General features: G+C 45.8%; 1 protein-coding gene across 1 annotated transcript in view; it reads left to right on the top strand.

Moving 5' to 3' along the window:
• PDE4B (phosphodiesterase 4B) overlaps positions 1-14,533 on the top strand; it is a 444,362-nt gene that overhangs the window by 382,588 nt on the left and 47,241 nt on the right. Inside the window, exon 6 of the mRNA XM_036755376.1 lies at positions 12,581-12,693. Coding sequence (XP_036611271.1) covers positions 12,581-12,693 — 113 coding nt within the window. The remainder of the gene's footprint in view (positions 1-12,580; positions 12,694-14,533) is intronic.

Genomic DNA, 14,533 nt, shown 5'->3' with positions numbered 1-14,533 from the left:
TTCCAGTTCTTTGCCACCTCAAAAAGAGCTGCTATAAACATTTTAGAACATAGAAGTTCTTTTCCTTTTTCTCTAATCATCTTTGGAAATAGACCAAGTAGTGGTATAGCTGGGTCAAAGGGTATAGGCAGTTTAATAACTCTTTGGGCATAATTCCAAATTGCTCTCCAGAATGGTTGGATCAGTTCACAATTCCACCAATAATGAATTAGTGTCCCAATTTTTCCACATCCTTTCCAGCACTTGTCACTTTCTCTTTCGATCATTTTTGGCAATCTGGTAAGCATAATATGATCTCTCGAAGTTGTTTTAGTCTTCATTTATCCAGCCAATAAATTATTTAGAGCATTTTTATATGACTACAAATTATTTTGATTTTTTCATCAAAAAACTGCCTGTTCTTATGCTTTGACCATTTATCAAGTGGGGAATGACTTACATTCTTATAGATTGGACAAAGTTCTTCATATATTTTAGATATAAGGCCTTATCTGATAAGCTGTTGATAAATTTTCCCCCGATTTTCTGCTTCCTTCTGACCTTGGCTACATTTTTTTAGCTGTAGAAAAACGTTTAAATTTGTGTAATCAAAATTATCTATTTTACACCTAACTTTGCTCTCTAGCTCTTATTTCTTCATAAATTGTTCACCTATCCATGAGTCTAATGAGTAATGTATTCCATGTTCTTCTAATTTTCTTACAATATCTCTCTTTATATCTAGGTCTTGTATCCATTTCGAAATCCACTTTCTTAATTTTTAGTTTAATCCACTTTGTTTTATTAAATACCCATTTTCCCCCTGAAGAATTATATTCAGCTTTTCTGAGTAGGTGATTCTTGGTTGTAATTCTAGTTCCTTTGCCTTCCAGAATATCATATTCCAAACCCTCTGATCTTTTAATGTAGAAGCTGTTTAGTCCTGTGTAATCCTGACTGTGGTTCCACAGTATTTGAATTTTTCCCTTCTAACCATTTGTAGTATGTTTTCCTTTGCCTGGGAGTTCTAGAATTTGGCTATAACATTCCTGTGAGTTTTTGTTTTGGGATCTCTTTCAGGAGATGATATTAGTGGATTCTTTGAATTTTATTTTTCCCTCTGGTTCTAGAATGTCAGGGCAGCTTTTTCTTGATAATTTCTTGAAATATAATGTCCAGGGTCTTTTTTTGATCCTGGCTTTCAGGTAGTCCAATAATTCTTACATTATCTCTCCTCTATTTATTTTCCAGTTCAGTTGATTTTCTGATGAGAAATTTCACATTTTTTTATATTTTTTGATTCTTTTGATTTGATTTTATCGTTTCTTGATATCTCATGGAGTTATTAGCTTCCACTTAGCCAATTCTAATTTTTAAGGAATTATTTTCTTCACTGAACTTTTATACCTTTTTTTTTCCATTTGGCTAGTTCTACTTTTTAAGGAATCATTTTCTTTGATAATTTTTCGTATATCTTTTTTCCCATATGTTTGTGCTTCCTTTACCAAGCTGTTGCCTCTTTTTTTCATTAATCTCTTGCATTAATCTTATTAGTTTTTTTTTTCAATTTTTCTTCCAACTCTTTTATTTGCTTTTTAAAATCCTTTCTGCCCTCTTCCAGGAGTTCTTTCTGGGCCTGAGACCAATTCACATTTTTCTTTGAGGTTTCATTTGTAGATATGTTGACCTTATTGTTGTCTTCTAAGTTTCTGCCTTGATCATCCCTGTCATCATAGTAACTTTTTGCGGTTAGATTCACATTTTGGTTTTTGCTCATTTTTCTCCCATTTTGTGACTTTTTATTTTTTGTAAAAATGGAGCCCTGCTCCTGGAGTGGAGAGGGCACTGCCCCAACCTTATTGTGTTGAGGGAGGGGGGGAACTCAGGGACTTGCTGCTGGCTTGCAGTGGAGTTGGGGAAGCTTGCTGCTGGCCAACGCTGAGTCTTGGGCCTCACTACCGCTGGCTTATGCCACAGCTCAGGACCTGACTGCTGGCCTGCCCTGGGGTTTAAAGCCTGACTACTGGTTTGCACCGGGGTTGGGGCTTTGCTGCTGCCCCCCACTCTTGGGGTTGTAGTTCTGTTCCTGCTCTAAGCCTCATATCCTATGGTCCTGGTCAGATATAAAGGGACAGTCGAGTTCTCTTGCCTTGTGACTATCGTCCCTCGTAGAGAACACCTGAATTCTACCGCCTGACTCCGCGCTGACTTGCTACTGCCTTTGTCCTTAGTCAAGGTCACTCTACTCTTTCTGGGCCTCAGTTTCCACAGCTAGGAAGCAATGGAGTCTAGAGAGGATTATGGGGTCATCACTGGAAGGGACCATCTAGTCCAACCCCCACATTTACAAATGAGGAAACTGAGACCAGACAGTAGAATTGTTGCCTAAGGTCACACACATAGTAAGTGTCAGAAGGGGGGATTCGAATTCAGGACCTCTGACTCTAAAGCCACCTTATATCCAGTTCATCCTGTAGACAGCAATATAGACGTGTATGCACATGTACATACGCATGCGTACATATATATCCATATATGCGTATGTGTATATATACACATGTACCCATCACCTCTCTGTAGTAGAGGTCATTTCACTTTTGGTCCTCAGGAATCATGTATGGTCACTGGATTTATCAACGTTCATCAAAGTCTGTTAAAGTTGTTTCTTTCCAGCGTTGTTGTCATAGTATGAATTGTTCTTCTGGTTCTGCTCTCTTCCCTCTGCATCAGTTCACATCGATCCTTTTGAAATCATCTATATCCTCATTTTTACAGCACAATAGTATTCCATCCATTACAGAACACAACTCATGCAGGAATATGCATATTTCTCACCTGCACACTGCACCTTCACAAAAACTGATCATGTCTTAGCTCACCTTTCTTACCACTGCACCAGGGCTGACTCTAGAACTCTACTTGAGAACCTCTCTCTGTGTTTTAATAACCAAGGGCCACTGACTCATTGTGCTGGATGTTTCCAATTACTCTCATCCCTCTTTTCCATACTTCTCTCAGACCTACAGCACAGGACCTGGGTTCAAATCCTGGCTCCGTAATTTACTTACCTGTGTTACCTTGGGGAAGTCTCTTCATGTCTTTGTGTCTTGGTTTCCTCCACTGTAAAGTGAAATAGCTATATTTGATGACATCTAAGTTCCCTTCCAGCTCAAAATCTTACATCCTCCCCTCTCCCTGGTTTTTGTTTTTTTTGTCATGGTAGGCTGAGTCATTAGCCAGGCTGGACGGATCAGAGAAGAAGGAAACCAGGAAATGATAGCTGTGGTATGTCAGATTACTTACACAGTTTTGATTTCAAATTTGCCCAAGAATACAATGCAAAGCCCATTTCAGAATAGCTAGGATCTATGCAAAGAACATGGAAAAGTCACAGACCGGCTTTCACCCACCAGGATGCAGCTCTTGGGAAAAGTCTAGAGACAACTTGGAGTGAAATCTCAGCCTCCGACTGCTCACCTGGGGCCCCGAGTCCAATGGAGATAATTATAGCTATGCCCTGCCTGTGTTGTAAGCCATAATGACTAGTGCATTGAGTTCTTTTAAGAAAAGAGCCTTCTGCATACCAGGTATTATTATTGTATTAATTATAATTATTCAGCCAGCTTCTCTTCCTGCTTTGAAGAATATAGCAAACCAGCCTCCAGAACTTGAAGAAAGGAGAAGCGATCCTTTCCCTGTTCCTCTTGGGGAAAGGACTGGGGCCAAGAAGGGGCTGACCTCCTCCCTGGGGAGCTGTCCAAGGGTGCAGGGGGTGGGGGGGCTGCCTCGGGAGGTGGTGGATGCCCCTCCCTAGAGGTTAGTAATAATTAAGTAGACCGACAGCAGCGGCAGCAGCCCGCATTCTCATGGTATTTTCAAGTTTGCAAAGCCATTCGTGAGCGTTGACTATCTGATCTTCTCAACCACACTCTGGTGAGGCAGGTGTTCTTGTTGTACACGCTTTACAGATAAGGCAACGAATGACTGACCCAGGGTCACACAGCTGGTCAGGATCGAAGGTCTTCCTGACTCCTATCTTCCCTTTTCCTGGCTTCCCTGGGCTTTCCTCAAGTCTCAGCCTTGAATTGTCCCACCTTCTGCAAAAAGCCTTTCCCTATCTCCTTAATGCTAGTGCCTCCTATCAATTATTTCCAATTTAGCCAGTATTTATTTTGTTTGTACACAATCATTCGCATGTTGTCTCCCCTGTTAGACTGTGAGTTCCTCGGAGGTAGAGACTGGTGTCTTTGCCTTTCTTTTTACCCCTAGTGCACAGTGCTTGGCACGTGGTAGGTGCTTAATGTATGCCTGTTGATTTGATCTTACTTGATCCTCCAAACACCATGGGCATATCATTATCCTCATTTGACATGGGGGGGGGGTGGGGGGGATGAGTAGAGATCAGAGAAGTCACAGAGGCACACAGCAAGCTAGTGAAGTCATCGAGCAGAAATGGGAGAACCACCAAAGTGTCTTAGAGTGGGGAATTCCATTCAGGGTTGTCGATTGAGATCTTTTTTAACGTGGAGGATCATAGCGTGATTCTGCAGAACATCTACTCTCCTCCCTGACTTCCCCATTCTAAGGGATAATCGTCCTCAGTGTCTTAGCCTCAGGGCGACCCACTCTCCTCCTCACCAGTCTTCTGTTCCACTAGGCTAAGCTCTGTCTGCCCCCTTCCTGCTGTTAAAAGTCATTTCAGAATCGAAGGGGACCTGGAGTCCAACTAGTCCAACCCCCTCAGTTTTCAGAGAAGGAAATTGAGACCCAGAAAAGTGAAGTGCTTCGACACAAAATGACAGAGATAATAATCAGCAGATCCAGCATTTGGCATAGCTCCCAGCACACAGCAGGCACTTCGTAAATGTTTGCAGATTGACTGCGTGACTATACTGCTCAGCCTCCGTTAATACCTTAGCATGAATGAGTTTGTCAGATTTGCCGGGGGAGGAGCAGGGGGCATACAAATGAGAATGAGGACCTGGAGGTAGCTGTGCTGTGGCGGTTAGAGCACTGACATAGCAGTCAGCAGTTTGTGCTTTTGTAGTCCCAGGCCTGGGGGCAGGGGAACCTCAGAAACCATACAGTGCAACCCTCTTATTCTTCAGAGAAGGGAGATCACAGAGTTAGGCATGGGTCATCTAGCCCAATCCCTTCCTTTGACAGACGAGGAAACTGAGACCCAGAGAGGCTCATAACCCTACAGCTGAAAGGGTCTTCAGAGACCATATAATCTAACCCCTTTATCTGCTAGCAAAGGAAACTCAGAGGCCCAGAGAGGTCATAGGACCCTAGTCTCCCAGAGCAGCTGGTCCAACCCCTCTCTTTTCTGAGCAGGATGCTGAAGCCCAGGGGGGCCTAAGTGGTTTGGCCAAGGTCATTGTTAGCAAGTGGCAGAGTTAGATTGTGAACCCCCACCACTGTACCCCACTGTGCCTTAGCTCAATCTCTGATTGACCAGCCACGTGACCTTGGGCTGCTCATTTCTCCTGAGCCCCAAGTTTTCTCCTCTGCAAATGAGAGGGCTGAACCATTATGATCTCCAAGGTCTTTTCCAGTGTGTAAGTTCTGAGAGACCATGCAAGGAAAGTAGGGAGAAGGCCCAGGCTACTGCACACAAAAGCTGTGCTACGGAGACTCAGTCATCCCTTGTGTACTACACAGTCAAGTGCCCCAGCCCGGGAGTCTACATGTGGGTGAAGACCCCAGCTCTACTCTGTTTGTACCACCTGTGTCTCTGGGCAAGTCACCTCTCCTGGGGGATCTCACTTTTCTCATCCATCCGATGAGTGCTTTGGACTTCTCGGGCCATGGATGGTAGACAGAGGACCTGGTTTTGAATCCTGATTCTGCTATTCACTACTAGTATGTGAACTTTGGCCACCCTGCCCCTCTGGGCCTCAGTTTCCCACTCTGCCAAATGAGAAGGGTGGACTAGATAACCTCTGCATCCCCTTCCAGCTCTCTGGCCATGATCTTGTACTCTCTTCTAGGTCTAGCATTCTTGGGAGGTGGCGTTCCCATGTCCCTAGTGTTAGTGCCAAGAGGCTGTGGCCTGAACAACCTGAAAGATCCTACAAGAAGAAAAAGAAAGAAAGAAGGAGGAGCTCATGATACAGTGGAAAGCATACCTGTTTGGTGGTGGACGACCTGGGTTCCAATCCTGTCTCTGTCACTAACTATGTGATGTTGGTCGCATCACTTCATCTAAGTAGGATTTGGTTTCCCTGTCTGCAAAATAATGGAAAGTGGTTTGTGATCAGAGATTTAGAGCTATAAGGAACCTAAAACTTGCTCCCCTCATTCATTCTTAGACTCTCTCTGTCTCTCTCTCTATCTCTTTCTCTATCTCCTTGTCTCTTCCCTTCTCTCTCTCTCTCTTTCTCTCTCCCCCCCTCCCCTCTCCCCCCCCTTTCTCTCTCTCTCTCTGCCTCCCTCAAGACTTCCACTATCCTTTCACTACATTTCTCCCCTAGAGCATCTTGTTTCCAGCCTAGTGACTCCCTTCTGCGGACTCAGCTATGCTTCACCTCACCCCTGCTGCTCTCTACTCTCTCTTAGGACTCCTCCTACCCTCATATCTCACCATCCAATTTTCCAGCTTGCCTTTATCAGCTATATTCCCTTGTTAGACTGTCAGCTCTTGGGGGGCAGGGACCATTTTACTTGCTCAGCACACTGTCCAGCACCTACTAACCATTTAGTGAATGTTCTATGTATCTCTCTTAAAAAGTCTAGTCCAACTTGTTGAGGAAACTGAGTCTCATGGAGTTGGAATGACTTTGGAGAGGTATTATTAAGTAGCAGAGTCAGGATTTGAACCCAGGTCTGCAGACTTCAAATCCAGGACTAGAGCACCTCCAGAGTCACTCTCAGTTCTAGAGCTATCCAAATCCTAAGCTGCGGATTCTCACCGGCATTTCTTAGGCTTTCCAGCTGGAAGGCCCCTCAGTCACCCAATGCCAAATCTGTCACTCCTACCCCTGACCAGACTTCACAGCCCAGACAAGAACCAAAGCCTCCAAATTCTGAAAAATCATTTTCTGCTCTTGCTAATCTTGGGTGGGACAGGACTAGCCAAGAAAGAAGGCGTTTCTAGGTGCCATGCCCTGGCCTTTTCAGCATCCCGGGAAGCTGGAAGGCTTGCTGCTTTTTATTCTGGGTCGGAGCCCCGATGGGATGGTTCCTGGGGTGATAGCAGACAAGGAGCCTCCTTTTTGAAAAAGTGCATCTGCTGTATAATTATAGTGTTTCCTTTGTTGGGATCAGGCGGAAACCTGACTCTCCTGAAGGAGAAATATGATAGATCACCTTACACTCGGTTTGCATATCAGCTTATTAAAAGGGCTTGGGGCTGGGGGGATTGGCGTGGGCTCGGTTTGCTGCGGGCCAGGGCTGAGCTGAGACCAAGGTTTTGTGTGGCGTGTGGTTGTGCTAGATAGTGGGGAAGGCGCGCACGCCGAGGGAAGCTGCTCCCCCCTCACCCTCACTCTCACCCCCCGCGGTGAGAGGAGGGCTCCCTCGCTCCTCCGGGGACCGACGTGGGTGGGAGAAGTGGGGGAGAGGGGATTGCAGAAGATCCCGGACAGAAGTCAGGGGTGTTTCTGGCAGACTAGAGTCAGGAGAAATCCAGCTGAGGCAGCCCTGGAGAACCAAGAAGGAAGGAGGGAGGAAGGTATGTGCATGTCCGTGGTGTGTCCGGCTCTGCAAGCATCGCCCAGCCTCCCAGAGCCCTGGGAGAGAGACTGAGGAAGTTACCTCCTGTGGTTTGGGTGGTTTGCAAAGTATGACATACAGGAAATCGAATTTTAACTCCTGTTTATACTTAAGTTCAGTTTTGTCCAGGGGGTAAACAAAACTACTATTCTTTGAAACTGGTGTCGGTGGCCAAGGGATTCCTGTCAGTTCAAAAAAAAAAAAAAAGCCTTTTTTTTTTCTGCCTCAGGGCTTTGAATGCCTCACCCATTAGGTTAATAACAGAATCTCCAGCGCAACATTCCAGCGCTTAGCACAGTGCCTGGCACATAGTAGGAGCTTAATAAATGCTTCCTGATTTGAGGCTGTTAGAGGAGAAGTAACAGGAATCTGGACAACCTGTGTGCTAGTCCTGGCTCTCCCCACAGGCTTGCCGTGTGACCTTAGATAAGTCTCTAACCTCTCTGGGTTCCACTTACCTTCAAGGGTACAATTAGAAGGTTGGATGAAATGATCTCTTAAGTCTCTTCCTGCTCTAAAAATGTATCATCCTATTTTTGAAAGCCATTCAATAACCCAACAAGAACGTAGCATTTTTCTGGAAGCTTGTTTTCTTTTTTTGTTTTAAGATGTTTTACAATTTTATTACTATATGCTTTATGATGGTCACATTCCCCAAGCCTCATTCGGGCATGGTTGTGTGTAAGGAATCTACATTTTACTTGTTTTGGGGGGAAGAGAGAGGTTGGGGTGGGGAGTGGCAAGCCAGTGTTTAAATGGGAGGTCCTTGGACTCAGAGTCCTGTGGGTGTGAGCATGTTTTCATCCCTCATGCTATGTAGTACCTGTGTGAGTTGAGCTAAAGGCCTCTCAGAGACTTAGTTTCCTTAGTGTAAAGTGAGCCAGTTGGTCTAAATGGCCTCTCTGATATTTCCCGGTTTTAAATCTATGACCCAATAGCCTGTGTTCAAAACCCAGGTCCGTTACTTATGATGTGGGACCTTGGCTCAGCCACTATCTTTGTGGGCCTGAGTTTTCTCACCTGTAAAATGAAGAGATTGGACTATACTATGCCTAAGGTCCCTCACAGCTCTAAATCTCTGATCCCATCGCCAAGAGGGGGATAGTGATTTGCCCAAGGTCAGACAGACAATATAAGTCAGAGGTAGGACAAGAACCCAGCCTTTTCATAGCTGTTCTGCCTCTCTCATTTTAATAACCCATCCAATTCATAGGCTTTAGAGGTGGGAGGACCTCAGAGCACTTCTACTCTATTTATTCTATTCATAAAAATTACCATATTTTTATTAGAATAATTTTAGCATATGCATTCTGAGAGCCATTTACTGAAGGCAAATCCTCCTTCCCACAGCCCACCCTCCAGACAAATAGGACCATAGCTGGTTCTGCCTTTCCCTTACATAGCCTCCCCATGCCTTGTTACTTCCTAGAAAGATGTCGCCTCTACCTCTACCTGGGATATGGCGTCAGAGCGGGAGTAGACCTCAGACATCAGCTTTCCCAACCTCCCTACCCCCAATGAGGAAACTGGCCCAGAAAGAGTAAGAGACTTGCTCAAGCTGCCACATGTAGTAAGTGGCATGGAAGAGATTCAGACTCAGTGACGAATCCTGTGAAGTCTCCATTGCTTCATGGGAACATTTGCTGCCTTGCTTCAGTGGCCCTCTCCATGAAGATTTCCTGGAAGGTTCCAGATAGAAGGACCCTTTGCTTCCACTGTGCTTGTCAAAGCCTCTATCGGATTATTTCCTAGGATGCTTGTCACTTAGTCCAACCACCTCATTTTACAGATGGGGGAACTGAGACCAGAGAGAAGTAATTTGTTCAAGCTTGGTGATACAAGTAGTAAGAGGTAGAATTTGAACCCAAGTCCTCCAAATTCAGAATATTTCTTTCCCCTGTATTAGGCTGCCTCCCATATTTGTTGATTTACTAATAAAAGCTGTTATTTAGATAGGCCTTTGAGGTTTTTAAAGCATTTTACATTCATCATCTCACTTGATCCTCTCAACTTTCCGGGGAGGGGGAGGTGCTCTTATCCCTCCCCTCCATTTTAGAGATGAAGAAACTGAGGCTTAGGGTGACACATTGAGTGTCTGAAGCTAATTTGAACTCAAGCCTTCCTGAATCACAGCATGCCCCTCTCTCATCTACTGTGCCATACTGAATCAAAATTGACTGTAGATTATAAGCTCTTTGAAGGCCAGCACCAGGTCTTCTCTAAACTGAATTTCTCCTTATCATCTAGTAGGATACCCTGAAGTGCTCTGCAAATGTTTGTTGAATGAATGAACACACCCATACATTTTTGAATTTGAAATCAAATGCTTATAGAACTAAGGCAGGACATAGATAAGAAAAAGGACATAGAACTAGGAAACACATTCAAGGTCGTGTAGGCTCCCAGCAATTTACATTAAAACAACTCTGAGATGTGACTTCCTGCTCTGCCCATTGGCCAAGATGCCCCAAATGACAAGAGACAAGGGTCCCCCTTTATCCTGTCTCCTTCTTGTTTGGACATAGATGTTGGCACGTTGTCTCCCCAATTAGACTGTGAACTCTTGGAGAGCAGGAACTGGTTTTTACCTTTCTCTATATCCCCAACTTAATGCATAGTAGGCACTTAATAAATGCTTATTGACAGATGGACTGGGTGGGGGCACTGTGGGAATAAAGGGTCATTAATATTCTACACTGGAGGATGGGGAGAGGGCTGTGAATTGGGCCAATCCTTCTAGATAATGATTGGAATGTTACCAGAAAATGGATAAATTGTCTCCACGCTCTGACCAGATGATCTAGATATATGAACCAGTGATGAAAAAATAGAAACACAAAATCCTGGTACATGCCAGTGCACAGAGTTTGTGGTAACAAAAAACTGCCGATAATGAGAGCTAACACTGACGTAGAGCTTACTGTGGGCCAAGCCCTTTGCAGGTATTAAATCATTTATCTTTATAACAACTCTGAGAGGTGGGTGCTGTTAACACCCCATTTTACAGATGAGCAAACTGGGGCAAATAGAAATTAAATGACTTTCCCAGGGTCACACCTCTACTAAGTGTCTAAGGTCAAATTTGAACTCAGGTTTTCTTGACTCCAGGCCTCTGCCTAGCTGCCCGCCAATAAACTAGGCTCCCACTGTTTGAAAAGACTGAATAAACTAGTATATAGAAATCATCAATCAATAAGCATTTCTTAAGTGCCTACTGTTTGCTGGGTTTTGTGCTTAGATGCCAGGCTAGACCAATGCTATTATGCAATGAAATGGCACTTAGAAGGAATTCAGTGGGGAAAAGGTAGGGAGGGGATTTGTATATACTAGGACAGAGTGAAATAAACTGAACCAAAGGAACACTATAAAGAATGAATTAAACGATATAAGTGATTGCCAAGATTCAGACTAGTAAGATTGCTAAAAGAATACCAGGTGCAGAGAAAATTAAAAAACAAAACCAAACAAGTAATGGTCTGAACAGGCAGAGAGGTGAGGGCTACCAGGGCAGAACGTTACATACATAACCAGCTGGCTTGGTTACATCCTGTGTTTTTGTTTCCCTGTTTGATTTGGTATTTGTACTTAGATGTGTAGGTGTAGAGGAGGGCAGGGACTGTTATAATTTTGTCTTTGTACCCTTCCACTCTAGCATGATAGCTGGCACATAGTAGGTACTTAATAAATGTCTGTTGCTCAATGGATTGAATGGAGAATTCAGTGTACACAAGGCCTGGGGAGTTTTGCCAGAACTGAAGATGATTGAAAAACAAGAAGCATCAATAAAACTTATTTTTATAGAAAAGGGGGGTGGGTAGGCTGTAAATATTAACAGTTGCAAGCGTTGTTTTTTTTTTTATTGCACACTAAAGAATTTTTTCCTGCATAAAAGACCCCTTGTTCTGTTGAAGCCTATTGAGAAATCTGCTCAGGAGATGCCCTTTTAAAGACAGCTGTGCAAAAAGCCCAGGAGTTAGGCAAAGCCCAGAGAGAAGTCAGCCCTAGGTCCTTTCCAGATCCCTGGCTGAGAATCCAGTTCGTGATTTCTCTGAGCTCTTGGTCCCCAGCAGAAGGAAAGACCGAAGTTTTCTCATTGTTCAGGAGGATGAGAGCCCCAGGACTCCCCAAGCTTCGAAACTTATTTGCTTCTTGCCAGCTCCAGGCACTGTTGCTTCCGACCCTCCCACCTACCTAAGTCTGAGCAGGGGGTCCTCTTAGTTAGCCCCCTCATTCTAAGTAAGGGGTGATATGGGGACCTGAGACCATGCCCTCCTTCTTAGAATGGGTCTGAGTTTGGGGAAGTCACTTTAGGCAGCGAGGGAGCGCGTAAGCCAGGAGCCTCATGACTTTTTTGCCCAACTTCTCCCCTTTGGAGAAACAACGCGTGGCTGCTCACTTTTCTGTCAGCCCCCGATCCTCTCCGAAGTGACATCACACCGCCCAGGGCTGCTGACTCAGGAAGGCACTGAGAAAGGTGGGGGGAGGAAGGGGGCGGAGAGGCAGTGGCCGTGCCTCTCTAATACTCCCTTGGCCTCAGCAGCAGCAACCTTATGCAGATGAGGCTGGCAGTGCCCGCCTCAGTCCTGCCCTCCTTCTCCTCCTCCTCCTCCTCCTCCTCACCCAGTGGTGCCTAGCCTGCGAGCTCAGTGACATCTCCTGCCTCCTGGCCAAGTCGAGGGGGCGGGCGCCGGGACGGCATTGGCCGAGGAGCATCCCAGGCGCAGCCCTCTGAGTCTTTAGTCCTCCCCCAGGCCGGAGAGCGCCAGAGAGGTGCCTGGCCTCATGATGAAGGAGCGCTGTGGTCCCTCCAGCAGCCCAAGCCTCAGCCCCGTAGCCATGGACAGTCTGCAGCCGCCTAACTACATGTCCGTGTGCTTGTTTGCAGACGAGTCCTACCAAAAGTTAGCTATGGAGACTCTGGAGGAACTGGACTGGTGTCTGGACCAGCTGGAGACCATCCAGACGTACCGCTCAGTCAGCGAGATGGCCTCCAACAAGGTAAGGATCCGCGACGTCCTGGCCAGAGCGCGCTCCTTCGCAGCCTCTTGGCTGGGCCCTTTGTGAACACTGATTAGAGCGCCGGCGGTCTCGGTGCGCCTTGGTGCACCTTGGTGCGGAGCGTACTGTCCTGCGTGCGGATTCCTGAGCCCGGGGCAAAGGGACACGCTGGAGATCTGAGGCGCAGTCCTATCTCCGAAAGGACCCTTGGCTTCTGCACGGTGGGCAGAGCAGGGCTGGCTTTAAAAAAAAGAAGCTTCCAGGGAGACAAAAGAATTTTTAGAATCTCCTTTTTTATTTAGCTGTTTGACACTTAAGAAAAACACAAGGCAGGCTGTCTGAGAGGAGGGCGAGAATGTTTGACAGAAATGCGGTGGCACAACTTTGCCTGGCTTCGGTTGGGTGACTTTGGGGCCGTCTCTTCCAGCCTCGGACCCCCACTCCCCACCGCCACCTCAGTTTCCTCCTCCGTAAAAGGAGAGAGGTGCACTGAGTGATTTCAGCAAGCTCCCTTCCACTTCTCGGGTGAATAGTGCTCGGATCTGAGTGTCTAGCCAGCTCGATGAGTTGGGAATTAGTAAGTTAAGTATTTGCCGAACTTCTTTTAAGTCATCAGAAGGGGAGGTGTCATTATTGGGGGAGGCAAGGCTGCCGCTTCCCAGTGGAGAGTTTTCCAAAGTTTGTGGGTTTAAAAAAAATTCAACTGCCTAAAGTAAAGGAAAAACATTTCCGTCTCTAAAAGCGGGTTATTTCACAGAACGCCCTAATCGCAAAGGTGGCAGAATTTGAAATTAAAGCCTGCTGTCAACAAAGGACTTTTGTGTTATAAATCCCCCAACAAAACTTCTCCCTGGTAGGGCTTTAATTAAGGGGTCATTATATCATTTGTTTAATTAACACCCAGACTTGCAGTGCTAATTTATGTAGCCAGGGTTTCAAACAGTTTGTCTTTTCTCCTGGGGAAGGCTGACTTCCATACTTGGGGGAGGAGTTGAGGTCACCCCTTACCCCCCAGGATGTAGTTATTCACTGTCCAGGCCCACCTGCCCGGAACTATAATCTGAAGTCTCCCCGGGGCACTAGATCCACACCTGGAGTGGCTTCTAGTCCGCACATGCCGAAGGTGCTCCATGCTTGCCCAGACGTTTTATTACTTTGTGTGGGGCACTCTCCGCTAGGATACTTTCAGGGAGATTCCAGTCCCTGCCTACAGAGGCTGAGCCTAGGCAGAGATACCACCCAAGTGGCCCGAGCTTTGTAGGGGGTCCGCTAAAAGGAGGGGAGGGAGCTGTGAGTGTCCTTCGGCGCCTTGTTTGTTTACAATAATGGAGTGAGCTGTCCGGATAGGTGGTGAGTTTCCCATGCCTGGAGGTATTCAAGTGGGAGTAGTTCGGTGGCTTGTGGGTATGTTGTGGTAGAAGAGTTTCTAAGAACCGGTGGGGGGGAGACAAGTTTGTATTAGTAAGTTCCTGTAAATGTATTGACACTCACTTTTTTTAGAAGGAAGGAAACGCAGAATTTAAGCTTATGATACCATAGAACAGTTGATATTTGAGTTGCATTGTTAGCACGTTTGATTTTTGTCGCAGTTCGCCCCTGCCTACCATATCATCCCCCATCAAACGACCTTCCCACGGTGTGCAGTGAGAAAGTAGCAGAGTTGGGATTTGAACCCAGGTCGCCAGGCTCCTAACCCAACTTTCCATTTCTGCCCTTTGGTTTCTGCTCTCAGTCTTCTATTTAAAGATAAAAGTCAGGGCTCTCTCGGGCCTGAGGGAGAGAGACTCCTGCCTGTTGTAAATATAGTCTGGAGGGGCCCTGGAAGCATTTCCACATACAC

This window comes from Trichosurus vulpecula, chromosome 4, assembly GCF_011100635.1.
Source record: "Trichosurus vulpecula isolate mTriVul1 chromosome 4, mTriVul1.pri, whole genome shotgun sequence".
Lineage (NCBI taxonomy): Eukaryota > Metazoa > Chordata > Mammalia > Diprotodontia > Phalangeridae > Trichosurus > Trichosurus vulpecula.
This window is presented reverse-complemented; position numbering and strand designations above follow the sequence as displayed.